This window comes from Miscanthus floridulus, chromosome 2 (genome assembly GCF_019320115.1).
Source record: "Miscanthus floridulus cultivar M001 chromosome 2, ASM1932011v1, whole genome shotgun sequence".
NCBI lineage: Eukaryota > Viridiplantae > Streptophyta > Magnoliopsida > Poales > Poaceae > Miscanthus > Miscanthus floridulus.
The window spans coordinates 98,507,974-98,526,819 of NC_089581.1; the positions used below are offsets into that span (position 1 = coordinate 98,507,974).

General features: G+C 41.3%; 1 protein-coding gene across 1 annotated transcript; it reads left to right on the forward strand.

Moving 5' to 3' along the window:
- Positions 1 to 6,638: 6,638 nt before the first annotated feature.
- Positions 6,639 to 7,432, forward strand: LOC136536817 (U-box domain-containing protein 26-like). The gene is made up of 2 exons (XM_066528983.1): positions 6,639 to 6,837; positions 6,930 to 7,432. The coding sequence occupies exons 1-2, from the start codon at positions 6,639 to 6,641 to the stop codon at positions 7,430 to 7,432; spliced, it is 702 nt and encodes a 233-aa protein (XP_066385080.1).
- The last annotated feature ends 11,414 nt before the right edge of the window (positions 7,433 to 18,846 follow it).

Below are 18,846 nucleotides of genomic sequence, written 5' to 3' on the forward strand. Positions count from 1 at the left end.
GTTAAATCGTGTCTCCTCTGTGGCTTGATTCTGTACTTCATATTCCTATACGTCGTTCTTAACACTTAGCCTGTCTATAAAATTTTTGTAATGGACGACGTCGGAGGGCTTCTTATAATGTTTCCAATATGTCAAAAATAGTACTTGATGCCTGACTACTACACTGCCTCTGACGTAAACTTGACAGCTTGCACTGGATCTTGTGGCCTTCTGTTCCCCTCAGCAACAGAGATGGGCATCCTCAATTCTCCCATTGATTTGCTCATTTTGTCAAGCAAAATTCCACGAGTTCGAGGCCTCGGCTTCCTTGCTCTTCTCGGCAATGGTACTACATAGTGTTCATACATTCATATAATTAGAAAAATAACATGGATATCAAATAGCTAGTGCGAATTGATTGATAGACATTTGTAAGGTAATACCAACCTTCGTAACTTCCACTATTCTACGGGTGGGGGGAGACAGGAGTTTTCTGAGAGAACTCATCTTCGGCATGCCTATCATCATCTGGCCGTGAACAGTCTCTCACTAGGGCTAGCTAGGGGGGCGCTGTCCCAATAAATGTCTCTAGTCAATTCATGAATTTGGAATTGATCCCTGGGTACATGTGTCGGTGGTGTTAGAGAATTGTGTTCATCTTGTGTTGATACCTCTAGCCTTTTGCTAGCGGCAGCCTTCCGAGTACAAACTCCATGAGTCAACTCTCCTGGTCATGTTAAATTCACTCGCTTGGACTGCCTTCGCCTAGGACTCATGGCGGCGCTGCCTTTTGTCCGGTTGGCAGAGCCTCCTCTGTGGCTTATTCGACCCAGACTCTGAAATTGGAGATACAAACTTAAGCAGCAAGTATGTACAATTGAATTGCTATCCAAATAGTAAAACATTGCATTGCTACCTACACCCGCTCCGAACTAAATACAAGATAGAACAAGCACCTCAATTGTTAGGGGCACTGGCTCATTTTCTAATAAGTCTGAACACTACAAGAATTGTGTTGATCCATGACAGTTTTTTATGACTGATTTTTTTTCGTCATAGATTTACAGAACCAGACATGGGTCCTCTTGAAGCCCAACTTTGGGTCTAGATTCTGTGACGAAATTGATGTACCGTCACTGTTGATATCTAACACTCGTCATAGTGCCTCTTTGCCACATTTAATGCCACCATGGCATGCTGACATGGCCGTGGAGCCATTTGTTAGTTTTCTCTGTTATCAAAAAATTATGCACCAATGGAGAATCAAACTTGTGATCTCTTGATTCTGATGCTGCACACAAGACCACTACAATATTGTGCTCTTATGTGTTAGAATCTAGAAATTAGTTTTGTTTTACTCACAATATTATTTATTTCAAATTGTTAAACAAAGCCGGATGGAAAAATAACTAAAACAAAAGTTATAGATCTCGATGTGTTCTACAACTTTGTTGTTGACGATGTTATCATTTGAAATTAGTTACTATCCCAAAATTCTTTTTAAAGTTCTCTTATTCAGAAATTTAAATTTTGAATTACACAAATGAACTCGGATGGAGAAATGATCAAAACAAAAGTTGTAGATCTCGACGAGGCCTACAACTTTTTTGTTTACCACTTTTTCATTTGAAGTCATTTAGTATACTAAAATTCTATTTGAAGTTCTCATATTTTGAAATTCAAATTTCAAATTGTCTAAGCAATGTCGGATGGAGAAACGATCAAGACAGAAGTTGTAAATCTCCATGAGTTCTACAACTTTGATGTTGATGCCTTTTCCATTTAAAATCATTTACTTCCTCAAAATTTTATTTAAAGTTGTCAAATTGTGAAATTCAAAATTTCAAATTGTTCAAACTAACTCATATGGAGAAAGGACAAAAGCGAAAGTTGTAGATCTCTGTGAGTTCGACAACTTTGTAGTTGGCTACTTTTTCATTTAAGATAATTTACTACACCAAAATTCTATTTGAATTTCTTTTATTTTGAAAGTCAAATGTTGAATTACTGGAAAAAGTCAGATGGACAAATGACCAAAATAGAAGTTGTAGATCTTAATGAGTTTTACAACTTTTATGTTCATGACTTTTTAATTTGAAATCATATACTCTCTCAATATATTGTTTCAAGTTACCATTTTTTTAAATTGTAATTTTAATTTTTTCATACAAAATCACATGAAAAGATGACCAAAATAACTTAATAGAGTGTGATTTTAGAAAATTTTAGAAAAAAAGATCATCGCATTTGAAGTTAGTATGTGTGAGAAAGACTTGTTACAAGTTGAGCCAGAGATTAAAAAAAGAAATCACACTTGTTACAAGAACAAGTGTGATTTCTCTTTTTAATCTCAGGCTAAAACTTGTAATTTGTCTTTTTTCCTTGTACTAACATCAAATGTGATGATTTTTTTTCTAAATTTTTCTAAAATCATGCTCTATCAATTTAATGTGTTCTTACAGCTATTATTTTGGTCATGTTTTCATGTGACTTTATTTGAACAATTGAATATTTGAATTTAAAAAAATGACACCTTCAAACAACGTTTTGAATAAGTAAATGATTTTAGCTGAAAAATTCATAAAAATAAAAGTTTTAGAACTCATCAAGATCTACAACTTTTATTTTGGTCATTTCTTCATCAGACAAATTGCCATTATACATTATCATAAATTGACATATCTCTCGTATAGTTTATCTCGATGGGTTCTATAACTTTGTTGTTGATGACTTTTTCAGCTAAAATCATTTAGTATTTGAAAATATTGTTTGAAGTTGTCATATTTTAAAATTCAAATTCAAACTGTCCAAACAAAGTCATATAAAAAAATGACCAAAAAAAAGTTGTACATATCGATGCATTATACAACTTTGTTGTTGATAATTTTTCCATTTGAAATCATTTACTACCCGAAAAATCTATTTGAATTTCTTATATTTTGAAATTCAAATTTTATATAATTTAATCAAACTCGGATGGAGAAATGACCAAAACGAAAGTGGTAGATCTCGATGAGTTCTACAACTTTATTTTTGTAACTTTTTCACATGAGTTCATTTAGTATCCTAAAATACAATTTGAAGTTCTCATATTTTGAAATTAAATTTTTTAATTTGTTGGGCTTTTGAGGCTCCCAACTTGAGCTTGGGCCTTGTTGGGCTTTTTAGGCTCCCAACCTTAGCTTGGGCCTCACTTTTGCTTTTGGGCCACTAAAACCCACAGGCCTATTAAGGCTGTGGATGATCATAGCCGTTGATCTAAGATGGATGGCTGAGATCTGGTCGGCTAAATACGAACTCATATAAAACTTGACCAAACCCTAATGCCCTCACTCTTTTGGCTCCCTCTCCTATTCGTCTGCGCCAACCCGGCGCAGGCCACCTCAACGCCGGCCGCCTCTCCCTCCCAACGCCCGCTACCTCCCACTCCCATGTCGGCGGCGTGGGCCAACGCACCTCTCCCTCCCCTGCGCAGGCCCACCCCCATGTTCCTCCCCCATGCCTTACCCTCCTAGGCGCACCTGAAGCAGCCTTTGAAGCACAGCACTTGAATCCATGAGCGCCTGCAGCGGCTTCTGAAGCGGCGCAGCACCTGCTGGTGCCCTCAGGTGACGGCACAACAGCTGCTGGTGCCCGTAGGTGAAGGGCTCTAACACGTGCATGGCTAAGGGCGGCATGGATCCGGACGTTGGCGCCGTGGTTCCAGGCGGAGGCAACCTGACGTCATGAACGAAGCTGGTGAGATCCTCTTCCTTCCTACCATTTTGGATTGGCTCCTTTCCAACCACTTGACGAATAGGATTAAGGTTTAGTAGACAAATAGGATGCAAGGTTGTAGACAAATAGATTACAGGTCGGATGAAGAATAGGATGCAGTAGCTGGCAACATCCAAATATTATATGAAATAGAGATAACTAGTAAGTGCATAGGCAAAAAAAGTCATGAAATAGAAATAACTGGTAATATTATATGAAATAAAAAGTTTCTAGTAGATCCTAAACAAGGCAGTAACAGAAATTAGCATTTTAATTTTCACCCATATAGAGTTACAGGTAGTTTTCACCCATATAAAATTAGCTTACAAAATCAGCTATTGTTTCTTTCTATCACATGCTTAATCAACTAACGATGTCTTCCTAGTTGCACTAGGGTACTAGATGTCTGATTGGGTACAAATAGCTTTGATGAATGAACAAAAGCTAACAACCACCTGCTGTTATTGCTGTGTTGAAGTAACATACTTGCTGAAGTAACAACCACATAATTGTTGCCTTCAACTTTTATGAAATGCTATTTTTTTCTTTTCCTTTGAATTCAGTTTCAGCGGAGGCAGACGTTGCAACATTCGTTAGCAGCCAGATGGTTCCCTGTTCAGCTAGGAGAGAATGGTATTGCTGCATCCTCTAGTTGATATATGGCATTGTAAGTGCACGACTATCCTGAAGTATAGCTCGGAGTGCACATAAAAATTGTTATCTGTGGAGTATGTTTTACTGCTGCCCTATCTTCTACATATAAATTTGTGAGTATGTTTTGCTGATGCCCTTTTCATTTTCAGGACAAAAAATGGTGGTACAAACAAGAAAAAATAATTATGGCTTCCTCACTGAGTATGAGAAGCAAAGGTTGCTAGCATTGCAAGGAATAAAAGGGTTCTGGAATCCTATGATGTCCTTGACATGAGCAGCAGCAACACCCGTCCAAGAGAAAAAAAATGTGATTTGTCTTATAAATATACACAACTACTAATATTCTAAATTGTTCCATTCTATACAGTATAGTAATCTAGTGTTAGCCATTCTCTGTACTGTCTTACTTGTATCCAGCGTTATAGTTTTTGTGAGCTCACTATTTTTTTCATAAATGCTTCCAGTACTTAATGCTCGTTATATCAATTGTTTTTTATGTGCCCCTTGCTGCTACTTCAGTTTTCCTCATGCCTATCACAAAATTGCCCATCACTCTACCTATTTCAATTAACTTCACTCTGCCTATTTCAATTAACTTGCTGGATTATTTAAAGGTGTTATTACTACCAAGTTAGACATTGTTTAGTTGTGACTAGAAATGAGTCATTTGATTGATTAGCTGGATCATATCCTACTGTTCTCTCGTTGTTGCTAGTACATGAGTTTCTATGCATATCAGCATCTATCTCCATCTTTCTCTATTCTGATGAAGCTAAAAATTTTACAACTGTTTGGCCACGTATGTGTAGGGATTCATTGAAAAGGCTGACCGTTCATATGTTTCATGGTAGGAATGAGGAGTGTCCTTTGATGCTGTAGTGGGCAAAGTGCCATGGTGTCTGTTGGGTATTGTGATGTGGTTTTGGATAGGTTGTAATTATGTTCTATGAGATGTGAAGGTTGTAATGTGTTCCGTTTATGTGCTTGTTGATGGTCACTAACATCAATTATAAACTGTCAACATAACCTACATTTATATTTGGGGAAATTGGCTGGCTTCCCCATAGTGGTGGTCGTTTGCTGGCGGACACCCAAAGTGGAGCTGTATGCTAGAAGACACTCTGGTTTGTTGTAATTATGCCAGAGGACACCGCGGGCCGGTTTCCACCGGTTGAGGAGAGAGAAAAATTCAGTTTGGACATCCGGTGCCCCTGATTCATGTTTGGGTCTAGAGGATGACGCGTAGGCCAGGGCTGGTGGGTTCGGCCTGCCGCACTATTCTATGATCCAGCTATTGCACTATGCTATGGACTACACGCTCCCACTCTTGGTTCATGCGAACTACGTCCATAGATGGAAGAGGTGGAGGCACTTCCGTGTGGGTCCCACGAGATGAAGTGTCACCGGCTCATTGGCCTGGGTGACGTGGACAGGTGCTCGGCTTTGGATGCCGTCGCGTGGGTGCCACCCTAGCCCACCATTCCCTATATGTGCGGTCACAAATGAGCGAGCAGAGTAGGGAGGCAGCGGTGGCATAGGCGAGCGTGGCTCCGGTAGCTTCTTAGACGGGCGGTGAGGAGTTCGGCTCCCGCTGTGTTCGACTCTGGCGTGGGGAGCTCCATGGCCCGACACGGTGCGGGCCGAGGCTGAGCATGCCGGAATGGAGAGAGCGGGAGACCAGAGTATGGCGGGCAGGGAGAGCAAGGATGAGGAGGAGGCTTGGCTGGGCGACGAAGCAAGGCAGGCGCAGGGCGGCGGTACTGGTGGCGTTTGGCTCTGGCAGCTGGGTGAGAGGAGGTACGGCTCCGACGGCTATGGCTCACAGCGAGGGCCAAGGCGACGTCGTGGGTCAGTGCGACGCAGCTCCGGCGGCGGCGACTTCGACGCTGCGGTGGCCCCAACAGATGCGAAGGGAAGGGGCGAACAGAGGGAGCCAGAGCCAGAGCATGATGTCGAGCGGCGGCCAGCCGAACGGCGACCTCGGTGGTCAGCTTGCGGGTCTCTGCTCGGGACGGACGTGCCAGCGTGAGAGCTCCACTGCCGCCTTTGCCCCAACCATGGCTCAGCTGCTCACCGGCCTTGTCTAGCCCCTGCCCTAGCTCGGCTGCTCCCAGAGGAAGAAGGAAGAAGATGACGAGTGGGGCCCGCTCTTAGAGGGAGAGAGTGGAGCGGACGGTGCAGAGCGCGGTCGCCGCTGTCTTCGCCAATGCGCTGGCACAAAAGCTGCTGAACCTGGTCCCCAGCCTATCATGGGCGCTGCTATCCAGTTCAGCGGCGTGGAGGCGTTCGACATCCCATTCCAGTTTAGCGGCATGGAGGCGAGGCTGGAGGAGCTAGACATCGATGCACTCCGGCACGTCCTCCGCGTGCGGTCCGGCGAGGCGCTGGTTGTCAGCGTGGTCGGGCAACTGCATCGCCTCCCGGTGGTCGATGATGCCGGTGGCAGGAGTAGGCATGTCACGGGCAGCAGCTGCCTAACCCCTATGCAGATCATCGCACGGTCCAGCCCAAGCAGCTTCGGTGAGCTGTTGGAGCGGGAGATCAACACGCGGGCACCGTGGTGGAGGCCACGGTGTCGGCGTCGGGCGTGGAGGCCCGCACCATGCTGGGCGCCGCCGAGGGCGTCATGGATGACCTGGTGGCACTGGTGGAGGAGAAGGCCAACGCCCGCGCCGTGCGCGTCAGGATTCGGGCCCTATTCGCGCTGTGCCTGGCCAAGGAGAACCGTCTACGCGTCATGGCGGCGGGCGCCGTGTCGGCGCTAGCGGGGCGCGTGGCGGAGGGCGACACCAGGGAGCTCGAGCGCGCGCTGGTGGCCATGGAGCACCTATGCCGTGCCAAGGGTGGGCATGACGCCATGGTCACGGGGGCCGGGGGCGGGGCCAGAGGCGGGGCCACGGCCGTGGTGGCGCTGGTGCGCACCATTGCTGGGTCGAAGGCAGTGTTGGGCTGGCATTCTTCACGTGGTCTGGCCGGGGAGATATTTGCCGGTAGCCATGGTAGGGCCACAGCGCAGGCGGCGGCGGCGCTTCGTCCAGCGTAGGGGCCGGTTAACCAGACCAGGCTTGGGTCGGTTATTAGCTAGTCCAACCAGACCCAAACATGGCTCAGGGCACCGGATGTCCAAACTGAATTTTTCTCTCTCCTCAACCGGTGGAAACCGGCCCGCGGTGTCCTTTGGCATAATTACAACAAACCAGAGTGTCTTCTAGCATACAGCTCCACTTTGTGTGTCCGTCAGCAAACGACCACCACTGTGGGTGTTCGCCAGCCAATTTCCCCTTTATATTTAATTCCATCACCAAACATAGGTATAGGGGTTTAAACTAATGAATTTCATGAGCTTTGGTAAATATTTGTATGTAGGAGGATTTATCTAGAAAACAGCTTCTAGAACCACTGTCATACACTCCAAACAAGTAAACCGATGACGACAAGTGATTCAACTTGCGAAAACTGCGAAAGACAACTCTAGAATGTTCCAGAGGACATCACGCTAAAGCTTGCTCCAAATGGCCATGAAAGTGGTCTGGCCGGCCCAAGCCCTAGGCCAGTCGGCCTGCTTCGGAGTCTGTTTGCCCTTCGCCGCATCGAATGCGTTTTCAAGATCTACATCGTTAATTTAAGGTGGTTTATAGTCGGTGCATCCAACGGTGATCAAGGGAATTGATGTGGATTGATGACATAGCGATTCTTTGCCCCCTACTCCACCTTGGCCTATATGTAGCAGCCCTAATCCCCTATAGCCATCCTAAAACCCTAATTCATATTATGAGGATCAGAGCCAGCTATGAAAAGAAGATTAGTCCTCCGTAAGATCTAGTCTCCTAAATAATAGTGAGATAGAGAGTGAGAGAAGAGTTTGGAGTAGGTGCCAGCATGTCGGTGCTCTCTATGGCTTTTATCTAGGTGGATCCAAGTTTTACTTGAGCTTGCCTTTGAGATATCTCTGTTAATCAACTTCTGATTCAAGTAAGCATCTTGTTTATATTGTTCTTCAGGTTCATAACTTTCTTTTGAGTGCTTTATTCTCTTTCTAGGGGGAGTAGAGTGTTAATCATAAGTGTAAGCATGGTGCTTAGACTTAGGTTAATCGTGGATGCACCCTGTATTTCCGAAGGTGGTAGATCGCGTGAGTGACATAAGTTCTATATAGCCTGTACTATATAACTTCGTTGATAATTTGTAGTCCACCTCCCGTTAGTAGGCGCATGTAGGACGCGGTTGTGAAGGAAAGCATCCTCTACTAGTGTCTTTCCCAGTAATATCTCTAGTTGAATAGTAAGAAACATAAGCTTACCCAAGTCAGAACTAGAGAACTTTAGTTATCCTTTCTATGCTGCTATTTATCCTAACATTGTTGCTACCCTTAGTTAAGTTAGACCGTAGTTAGTCTCACACGTTTTCCTGTGGATACGATACTTGGAATACCTCCGGGTGAAAGCTACAGCGTTATCCGTATGCTTACGAATTTATCTGTGCATTAAATATACCAACAAGCATTTCTAGCACCGTTGTCGGGGAAACGGTTGCTGAATTAACTTCAAGCCTAACTTAATATTTTATCTTTTACTTTTTAGCATGGATTCCACTCCTATCTATGAATATGCTAAACCCACGAGCGCAAGCCTAGAGCCACTAAAATCTTCAAAGCCCATCCTAACACCTAGCTATGAGCTGTGCCCATGTTTTATAAAATTGATTTGGGATAAATCCTTCTCAGGAGAAGGCAACAAAAAACCCATACTCACACCTACAAGAGTCGGAACAGACCTGTGCATGCTTGCATATCACTGGCATGTCTGACAAAACCATAAGATGGATGTTGTTTCTGTTCTCTTTGATGGGAAGAGCTAAACAGTGGTATAGTCAAACTATGGGAAGTATGCAAGAAGATTAGGAATCGTTGTGCTCTAAATTTTATTTACGTTTCTTTCCCATCTCTAAAGTAGTCAGCCTTCAAAAAGAGGTTCTAAATTTTAGACAACTAGAAGAAGAATCTCTTGGTACATTGTGGGATCGTTTGAACAAACTCATCATCACTGGTCCGGACCTTGCCATTCAAGACCCTGTACTTCTTCAATATTTTTACATGGGTCTTAGCAAAGACTCCATGGAATCCCTTGATGTAGCCTCTAGAGGAGCTTTCCTTCATCTGTCTGCTTGTGAAGCAAGGTCTATGCTTGATAGAATTAGTGGAAAGACTCCCTACACTAGCATTCATAATGAACTCCTCGAGGAAGAGAAGGAATCATCTCCTGAACAAGAAGAGAAAGTTTGGATAGCCAAATCACAACCACTTCAATCCCAAGGTTTACCTATCAATCCCGAACCATCTATACCCCAAAATCGTAACCCTCCAAAGGAAGAAGAAATTCAACTTTTTGAAATTTCTTGTGAGGATGATCTTTTTGATGCTGATTTTAGGAAAAGCTTAAACTTTTTACTACATAAGAAACCTTCGAGTGAATATAATTCAATTCCTCTCGAGAAGAGATCTCTTAGAAAGTGTCCTTATTTCCATGTAGAACATTGGAAAGAATTCAAGGATGGCATGTCTAGTGAACCCATAGAAGGAGAGCCCAGTCATTTAGAAGAAATCCCTATCTTCTCCCCTTCTATACCCACATTAGATGTCTCATTCAAACCCATCCTTGATCCCAATGATTTCTTTTATGCTCTTTCTCCTTAAACTTATGATGATCCTAGAAATCCACCAAGAAACCCTAAGCATGGGAGTCATGAAGGCCACAAGGATGACCCAAAAGAGTAAGGACAATGGCTGGAATGTATTAAGAACTTGTATGCCGTTGCTAAAGAATGGATGGACAAGGATGAAGCCTTATGAGTAGTATCCAAACTTGGCTTAGATCCAAACGGTGAGCTTAAATCAATCTCTTTAATAAACATGACTCATCCAAGTTGAGGAGGCCTTAGACGAGATCAACCTGAGAGCCACCAATCCATGGGAAATCTTGGACAATAAAACGTCCAATGAATGTCATAGGCATGGAATGATGGAGATAATATTTCTGCATATGGACATTCATGTAGAAACACCCTTAGAGCTTGAAAAGGAAGATAACATCAATTAGCATGGAAGTTATTTCATGAACACCTCATCAAATCCATGCTCGCATGAGAAATCTCCTGAATTAATTGGTCTCTCCAACATTTCCACACATAAGATCTTCAACCCCCTCATTCTCCTTGTTCATTAAGGCTTTGAAAGGGTGGTTGTAGATGCATATGTTTATCATAAATATTGCAGATCTCGTTGTGTGAATCTTGAGATAGGTACACAAAAGTTGATGTTGGAGGGGAAACCACTTCACCAACTTGAGTGCAATTAGAAGATTTCCCAAGGACGAGCTTTTGTTCTAAAGCAAGCAATTTTAGGAGATAACATGAGCTTTCACTTTTTGCTATAATGCCCTTGTGAAGTGAGCATAGAAACATAATTGTAAAAATATTCCCTCGGGTATTTTTGTCACTAACCATTCTAGGTTTGAAGCAAAAAGAATGAAGGATGGTGACTCAAGGTATGTGCAACCAATCATCATGCAACACTGAATCACATCCATCCAAACTTGACTTTATCTTGCAAAATTCAAGCCTGGGGATGGGCTTCTTTGAAAAGTCTTATGCCATGTTGCTAATTCATCTTGGTTGTCTCTACCTTTAAATCATGCTCAACTTGCTAAACAACAATCATGTTCATTCATCTCTATTTGAATAAATCTCTATAATACTTTCATGCTACCTTTATTTATTATAGTATGTGTAGGTTTTGAAGTATTTTCATACACCTTTTAAATTAGGCATGGTGCTTAGTTTAAACTATTTTCCTGAATTAAATTAGACACGGTGTTTAGTTTTATTCTTGAACCAAGAGGTGTGTTGATTTTAATTCTAAAGGCTTTTTAAATTAAGCGTGGTGCTTAGGTTAAAATGCCTTACTAAAACAAATTAGACATGGTGTCTAGATTGATTTTTGAGCTGATAGTATGCCTTAGTAGATACTAGATATTTTGTTGGACTAATCCTATGCAGGAAACTTTTAATTCAATATTGGTAAGTCACGAGATGAATTCAAATCGGAGATGAAGGAAGACACAACTCACTCATCATGGATGGAAGAACTGTAAGTACCAAAGTTCATTCACTTTGTCTTTTGTTGCATGTTACCTTTGCCTTGAGCCATGCTTGTATAAAACATGATCTCTATACTGAAGTAATCCCAACATCATCTTTTCATTAGCATAGAGGGAATTTACAAAATTGTGAACAAACAACCCATGTTTCAAAATTGTATATTCCTTTGGGCATGTGTTGTCCACTAATCCTTTATAGGTATAAAACAATTAGTGAGGCAAAAGGTCTAACAAGGTATCAGAAGATCGAAGAGTAGAAAGATGGCATAACAAAAGGATGAGAAAGAAAGGGTGCAATTTTGAAAACAAGAAACTCATGAACAGCTCAAACTGTGAGACTAGCCGAACAAGGAAAACTTCAAGCAAAAGGGTAGGACCATCACAAGTCATCTACCATTCGTCATGTGGTGTCATCACGCTTCAATGATGAAGGTAACATCCTAAGGTAAATGGTCATTATTTAAATAGTTTTCCTTGATTCTGGTAGGCACAAAAATAAGAAACAAACATGTTCGAGTTACTACTTATTTGATCCAACCTAATTAACTCAACACATTTAGTTCTTTAAGCTTGTTCCTATCACCACTTTCTTGATCTCATAGTCTTAACGAAATGAGTTAAAAAAGTGCACATCCTATCTCTAGAAAATGATAATCATAATCATATAAAGTTCGATAAATTATGTAAAGATAGACAATCCTTCCATAGGTTAAGCAACTCAATCTTTTCTGCTAGATGAACTTAAATAATCTTTTGGTCTTATCACCAATGACATAATTGAACAAAGCACATAAACATCAACTTCATCTTGTTCAATGTGCTTAAGGCTAGAGATGAATAAGTAAAGTTTTGGTTCTGTTGGTGTTCTCCCATCAACAGACCCCATGCACTTGATCTCTACCTTGTCTTATAAGCAGGACACACTTCAAGCAAAGTGTAAGGAGAAGATAGTCGTCTCCCAAATTTCTATAAGTGAGGTCCTGAATCTGTCAAACCAAAATCAAAACTCAAAACCAAGACGGGTTTGGTGGAAGGAGATGATATCACCATTAGAGGCACCACCACAAGAATCCTCCTATTTAGAGCAAACCAAGGAACTCGATCAATGAACTTCACAAAGATAAGTACGGTTCCAAGGACTTACAATACCGAACCCTCACCAAAAGAGCTAGCTTGGGGGAGAAGCACTCCCGTGTATCCAGGTAAGTATTCTTTTCCTTTTGTTTAATTCTAGTTTCTTTTTAATAAAAAATGATGAATGAAATGAAATAAAAATATATATATAGCTATAGTAATAATATGTGATCTAGTGAAATTGAAAACGAAATAAAAAGGTGTGTCTAGTTTGCTTTAATTTGTTTTTAAGAGTTATTAGCAAATAAAGAAGACCCAGAATAATCTCTTAAATGGAAATGATGAATAGTTGCTCTGTTGTAATTTCTTTCAAGTACCTAATTTTCAGCCTTGAATTCTCCCAAGTTTTGGATAAGATTGTTTTGACATAAGGATTTACTCTGAACTTGAAACTCATGGGTAGTGAATGCTTGATCTAAGCCTATGTAATTGACGGATATAATATGAGAAGGTCTGAGCTACTATTTATCTTGTTCCAAGTGACATTAAAGTTCTGGATATTTATCTATTGAAAAACATAAAAATGCTACATGATGAGTTCCTATATGACAAAGCTTGAATTCCTACCAGAGCCATACATGTTATTTAGGCTAGGAAAACTTCCACATATATGTTGCTTGCTTTTGCATTGAGTTTTGTCAAGCTTTGTTGACTCTCATGAGAGGTTTGTCATGCTCTTAAAATCAAGATCACGTACACACCACCCAAATATGCACTACTCCTACACTAGGGGTATGCGCAAGAACATGCCTTCCATTTAGATCCACCCAAAAATGTTCTACTCCTACACTAGGAGTGAACATAAAAAACATGCTTGTTAGGTTTCCCATCCACCAAATAAATGCTCCAAGTTCTTGTTTCTATCTCTCAAAAGTTTTGTTGTAGAAAAGAGACATGGGGCTATGCAAAAGTTATTCATAAAAAAATAAAGAAAAAAAGAAGAGATGATAAAAAATGGACAAGTGTCCGTGATATTTAAAATAATAGGTACTTAGATGCTCGCCTAAAAAAACAAAAGATGAATAAGATAGCCTCTGTTCTCTAGTAAATGTTTTCAAGTTTCAAAGGAGAGATATGTTTTCAAGGAGCAAAGTAGAATTAGGTTGGCCACCATATATATCCACCATATATCCATACACATGCACATCTTGATTTGATTGTATGACTCAACTCTCTTTGGATCCGTTGTTTGACTTTACAATATATGCATTGCAAGTATGCTCTAGCTTTCTCCCTACCTATGAACTCCACACAAGCTTTAGTAGTAGGAAGAGAAAAAAAGGCATAACATCATTGTTTCCTTGGTGAGGATCCACAAATACCACATATATTGAGAGACTTGAGAGTATCATACAATGGAATCTCTGAGTTTTATTTTGAAAACTTATAAAAACTCCTAGAACAATGGTGAAACAAAGAACTTGAGATATAGTGCTTGACTTGACCGTTCTATCTTTCAATTGCTCAAGACCCAAGTGAAGGCTAAGAGGGCCCATAGTTGAAGGTAATATGGGTAAGTTTAAAAGTCAGATTATTTTATTCTAATCTAGAGGAGAATTTTTGATTGAACGCATGTGTACTTTTGAGGAGTGAAAATATTATGCAACTCCTAATCCATTGCTAAGTTTAGCTTTGCTTAGGGACTGGCAAAGGTTAAGCTTGGGGGAAATTATTGACGGTCACTAACATCAATTATAAACCGTCAACATAACCTACATTTGTATTTAATTCCATCACCAAACATAGGTATAGGGGTTTAAACTAATGAATTCCACGAGCTTTGTTAAATATTTGTATGCAGGAGGATTTATCCAAAAAACAACTCCCGAGACCACTATCATACACTCCAAATAAGCAAATCGATGACAATAAGTGATTCAACCCATGAAAACTACGGAAGACAACTCTAGAAGGTTACAGAAGACACCATGCCAAAGCTTGGGCCAAATGGCCATGAAAGTGGGCCAGCCGGCCCAAGCCCTAGGCTAGCCAACCTGCTCCAGAGTCCGTTTGCCCTCCGCCACCTCGTATGCGTTTCTAATATCTACACTACTAATTTAAGGCAGTTTATAGTCGGTGCATCCAACGGTGATCGAGGGAATTGACATGGCAATTCCTTACCCCCTACTCCACCTCGGCCTATATATAGCAGCCCTACCCCCATGGAGCCATCCTAAAACCCTAATTCATATCATGAGGATCAGAGCCAGCTATCAAAACAAGATTAGTCCTCTATAGGATCTAGTCTTACAAAAAATAGTGATATAGAGAGTGAGGGAAGAGTTTGGAGGAGGTGCCGGCCTGTCGGTGCTCTCTCTATGGCTTGTACCTTGGCAGATCCAAGTTCTACTTGAGCTTGCCTTCAAGATATCTCTGGTAATCAACTTCTGATTCAAGTAAGCATCTTGTTTATATTGTTCTTCAGGTTCAAGACTCTCTTTTGAGTGCTTTATTCTCTTCCTAGGGGAAGTAGAGTATTAATCGTAAGTGTAAGCGTGGTGCTTAGACTTAGGTTAATCATGGATGCACCCTGTATTTCAGAAGGTGGTAGATCACGTGAGTGACATATGTTCTATATAGCCTGTACTATATAGCTTCGTTGATCATTTATAGTCCACCTCCCGTCTGTAGGCGCACGTAGGACGTAGTTGCGAAGGAAAGCATCCTCTACCGGTGTCTTTCCATAGTAATGTCCCTAGTTGAATAGTAGAAAACATAAGCTTACCCAAGTCAGAACTAGAGAACTTTAGTTACCCTCTCTATGCTGCTATTTATCCTAACTTTGTTGCTACCCTTAGTTAAGTTAGACCATAGTTAGTCTCATATGTTTCCCTATGGATACGATACTTAGAATACCTCTAGGTGAAAGCTACAACGATATCCAAGCGCTTGCGGATTTATCTATGTTCGTTAAATATACCAATCGTGCTGATCTGGACCTAATGATGAGAACTGGTGTTAATTAATGATGATTGGTAATTAATTTGGCTGTTTATGGATGAAATATTTGTATTTTGCTATCAGTCATTTCTAGTTAGGCTGAAATCTTGTAGCAGCCCAATTTGAGTCGGGCTACATGGCCATTAAAAGGCTAAAAAAGGCCCCCAAAATCATCTCGGCCAAAAAAAATCAGACGGTCGTAAAATGGGCCAAAAGTTCCTGGAAACCTAAATTGGGCCACAAAATACCTAGGCTAAATCCGACGTGGCACCAGTGACACGTCAGTGTACACCTTGGTGAACACATGGCATTTACATGGCGGCTCAAATCTGTGATAGAAAAAATCCTACGTGGAAGCTAATCCGTGACGGAAAATTTCATCATAGACTACTAGGCTCAGCCCGGCCCAGAGTTTGCTGAGTGGACTTCTAGGGGATCCATGATGGTTGAAATCCATCATAGATGGCTCGTAGCCAATCTGTGACGCTCGATACATGACAAAAAAATCCATCACGGATGGCAATCTATGGTGGATTTCGGGGCTTTTGTGACGGAAACAATCCGTCATGGATCAACAGAATTTTTGTAGTGGAATTTGTTTCATCTGTATCATCAAATCCCTCAACTACCTCCCCTGGTTCTTTCATGTTCCTATGATTCTTTGTGATTTATGCCTCCCGCTCTCGTTCAAAAGCATTTAGTGGTTGTTCACCTAGATTACAAATGTATTTATTAACTAAAGCTTCAACCAAATGTCAACATAAGAGAGCAAGAGTCTACAAATAAGTGCCTAACTAGTAACTATAGCTTATACAGAAGTCATTAATCCAATAAAGCACAAGTCAGCTACACTCAACTATAGAAAATATGTAACCCCATCGCTATCTATATATCCTTGGTTCAGCCACAACAATACATCACACATCATCAAAGGAATTTGGGTACCTCTTCCTCCACGTACCCTGGCTACGCTTCATCATCGGCATTGCCATCTTCTCATCGTAGTCATAGAACTAGTGTGGCCAGTGTTGACGAAGGGGGTACTAGATCTAGCTCCGCTAGGGTTTGAATTGGCTGGTCGTGATAGGTGCCGAGGTAGGGGATCTGGATCTAGGCTATACCATAGTCGACGCGGTTCTTCCACCGTCAGCTGACCTGCTATCGATGAATTGAAGGGGATCTAGCTTTGGCTAGGGTTCAGAAAGATATGAGAGAGGGTGCAACTAGAGAGTGCAGATTGAGTCGAGCTGCTGTGCCATTGGCGCCTAGGGTCTAGAGTAGGGTGGCGGAGTGGGTGACTAGAGAGTGGAGAGGGAGGCCATGTGACTAGGATTTAGAGCTGGAGAAGAGACGATGCGGCTAGAGAATGGTGCTAGAGGTGGAGATAGTGACTCTTTGTGCTTTTATGTGGCCATCACATTACCACAGATGCCCTTGTCTAAAATCGATGATGTGGTAAATCTATTTTCCGTGCGAGGGGCAAAAAAGAGACATCTAATTTTTGTGGCGTGTTGGCCTGACTGCTCGGCGTGGTGCAGAATCAAAATTTGGGCGGGCAGATCGTGCCGTTTGCTCAGTAGAGACAAGAATTTTTTTCGTGTTTTACTAGGAAATGATTACGATAAATTGTTCCTTACCTAATATCCGTCTTTTCATTTTTTCTCCCGTGCACCTGTTTATATATCCAATCAGTTAGTTGTTGCCTTTTTAGTTTTTCATAAAAATATAAATAAACATAAAACTAAAAGTGGATGATAATAAATAATTAAAAGATCCATGAATTTGACATAAAAAATTACCAAAAAAAGAAAAAAAATAAACTTGCTCGTTGCAGCTTGTTGCGCTGCATCTACCTTTTTGTGTGTGTGTCACTTCATCTATGGCTGTTTGAACTAAGGCCTATAATTTGAAAGCAAGGGGAAGGTAGGTCCAGGGATGGAAAATGCTCCATAAATAACTAAATGGGTTATTGATATTCCCATGGATTTCTCAACCTTGGAAAAAGTCATGGATTCTATGGGGATTTGAGTTTCTAGAGAAAAAACATCCTCCTCCTCGCTAGTGCTCTGGCGATTCACCGACTCGCCAGACTCATCGCTGGATGAGTCACCGTACTCCGGATCGTCCTCCTCCTTGCTTGAGTCGCAGTCGGTGCTGTACTTCCCATCGCTCGAGTATGTTTCCATTGCTCGTCGCCGTTACTACTCGAATCGCCAATGTAGTAGTCAAGGGGTTGACGCATTTCCTGCTCTTATAACGAGAAAGTTCACCACTCTATGTATTTAACACGTCGAACTTTCTCGTTTTCAGAGCAGAAAACACGTCAACCCCTCCACTACTACTATGACTGCTCGTATTCTGAATCTATTTTATTAGTATTTAGTAATGCTATGGGGACTCTACGTCTTCTAATGTTTGTTAGCGTCTACATCAAGTATAAATATCCTTGTTGGTCTCTTTTAATTTTCACTTGCAAGTTGCTAGCCAAGGAAAGGAAGCAGTGTTACAACTTCATTAGCAGTTGTTGCCCATAGAACAACAGTGATCATCCTTGTTGAGGTGAGTTTTAGTTTCTTTGTCATTTTATTCTGTCAGGATCTCAATCGAGGCTAAGATATGGCTTAGGCAATATTCTGTTGCTTTGTACTAGTTCTTACTTGTTCAAGGTGTAGTGTTTCTTATGTGGTTTTTTCTAATGATTTTTTCCTTGTGTTTTTTGTTCTGTATACAGAGAGATGTCATTGTACCACAACACCCATATTTACTCCACCAGCAAGCTTGCGCTTTGGTAGCTAGGAGTGTCGCTAGGTATCGTAGAAGGGGTGCTTGTTGCTTAGGGACATCATGTTCATCAATAGCCCCAATGGATCTTTGTTGAAGCTACAACTCGTTATATGCTTGGTAAAGATTGCTTTGTTACAATTGTCGAAGACTATGATAGTGCTGAGATTTTTGTCCATGTTAGGAATTTTGAGCAAATGAACTGACTTAGTAGTGTTACTGTATTTGTGGGAGGAGACTATGTCATCTTCACTCATGTTGATCGACTAAATGCAATTCGTCAACCATCTAACATGAGTCCCCTTGGTAAGATGTTTTATTTTAGACATTACAAATTAGAGAAATACTACATAATGTACTTTTGTATATAATGGAATGAAGTTTTTATGTTGGTCCAACTATATTTATCTTCCTTTATTTCTTTCATACTCCATATACTTTGGGCGAT

Excerpts from the sequence above, each read along its gene's own strand:
- LOC136536817 (XM_066528983.1), top strand. The coding sequence starts at position 6,639 with ATGGGCGCTGCTATCCAGTTCAGCGGCGTGGAGGCGTTCGACATCCCA. Across the intron at positions 6,838-6,929 it reads CGATGATGCCGGTGGCAGGA|ATCAACACGCGGGCACCGTG; the intron begins GTAGGCATGTCA and ends TTGGAGCGGGAG.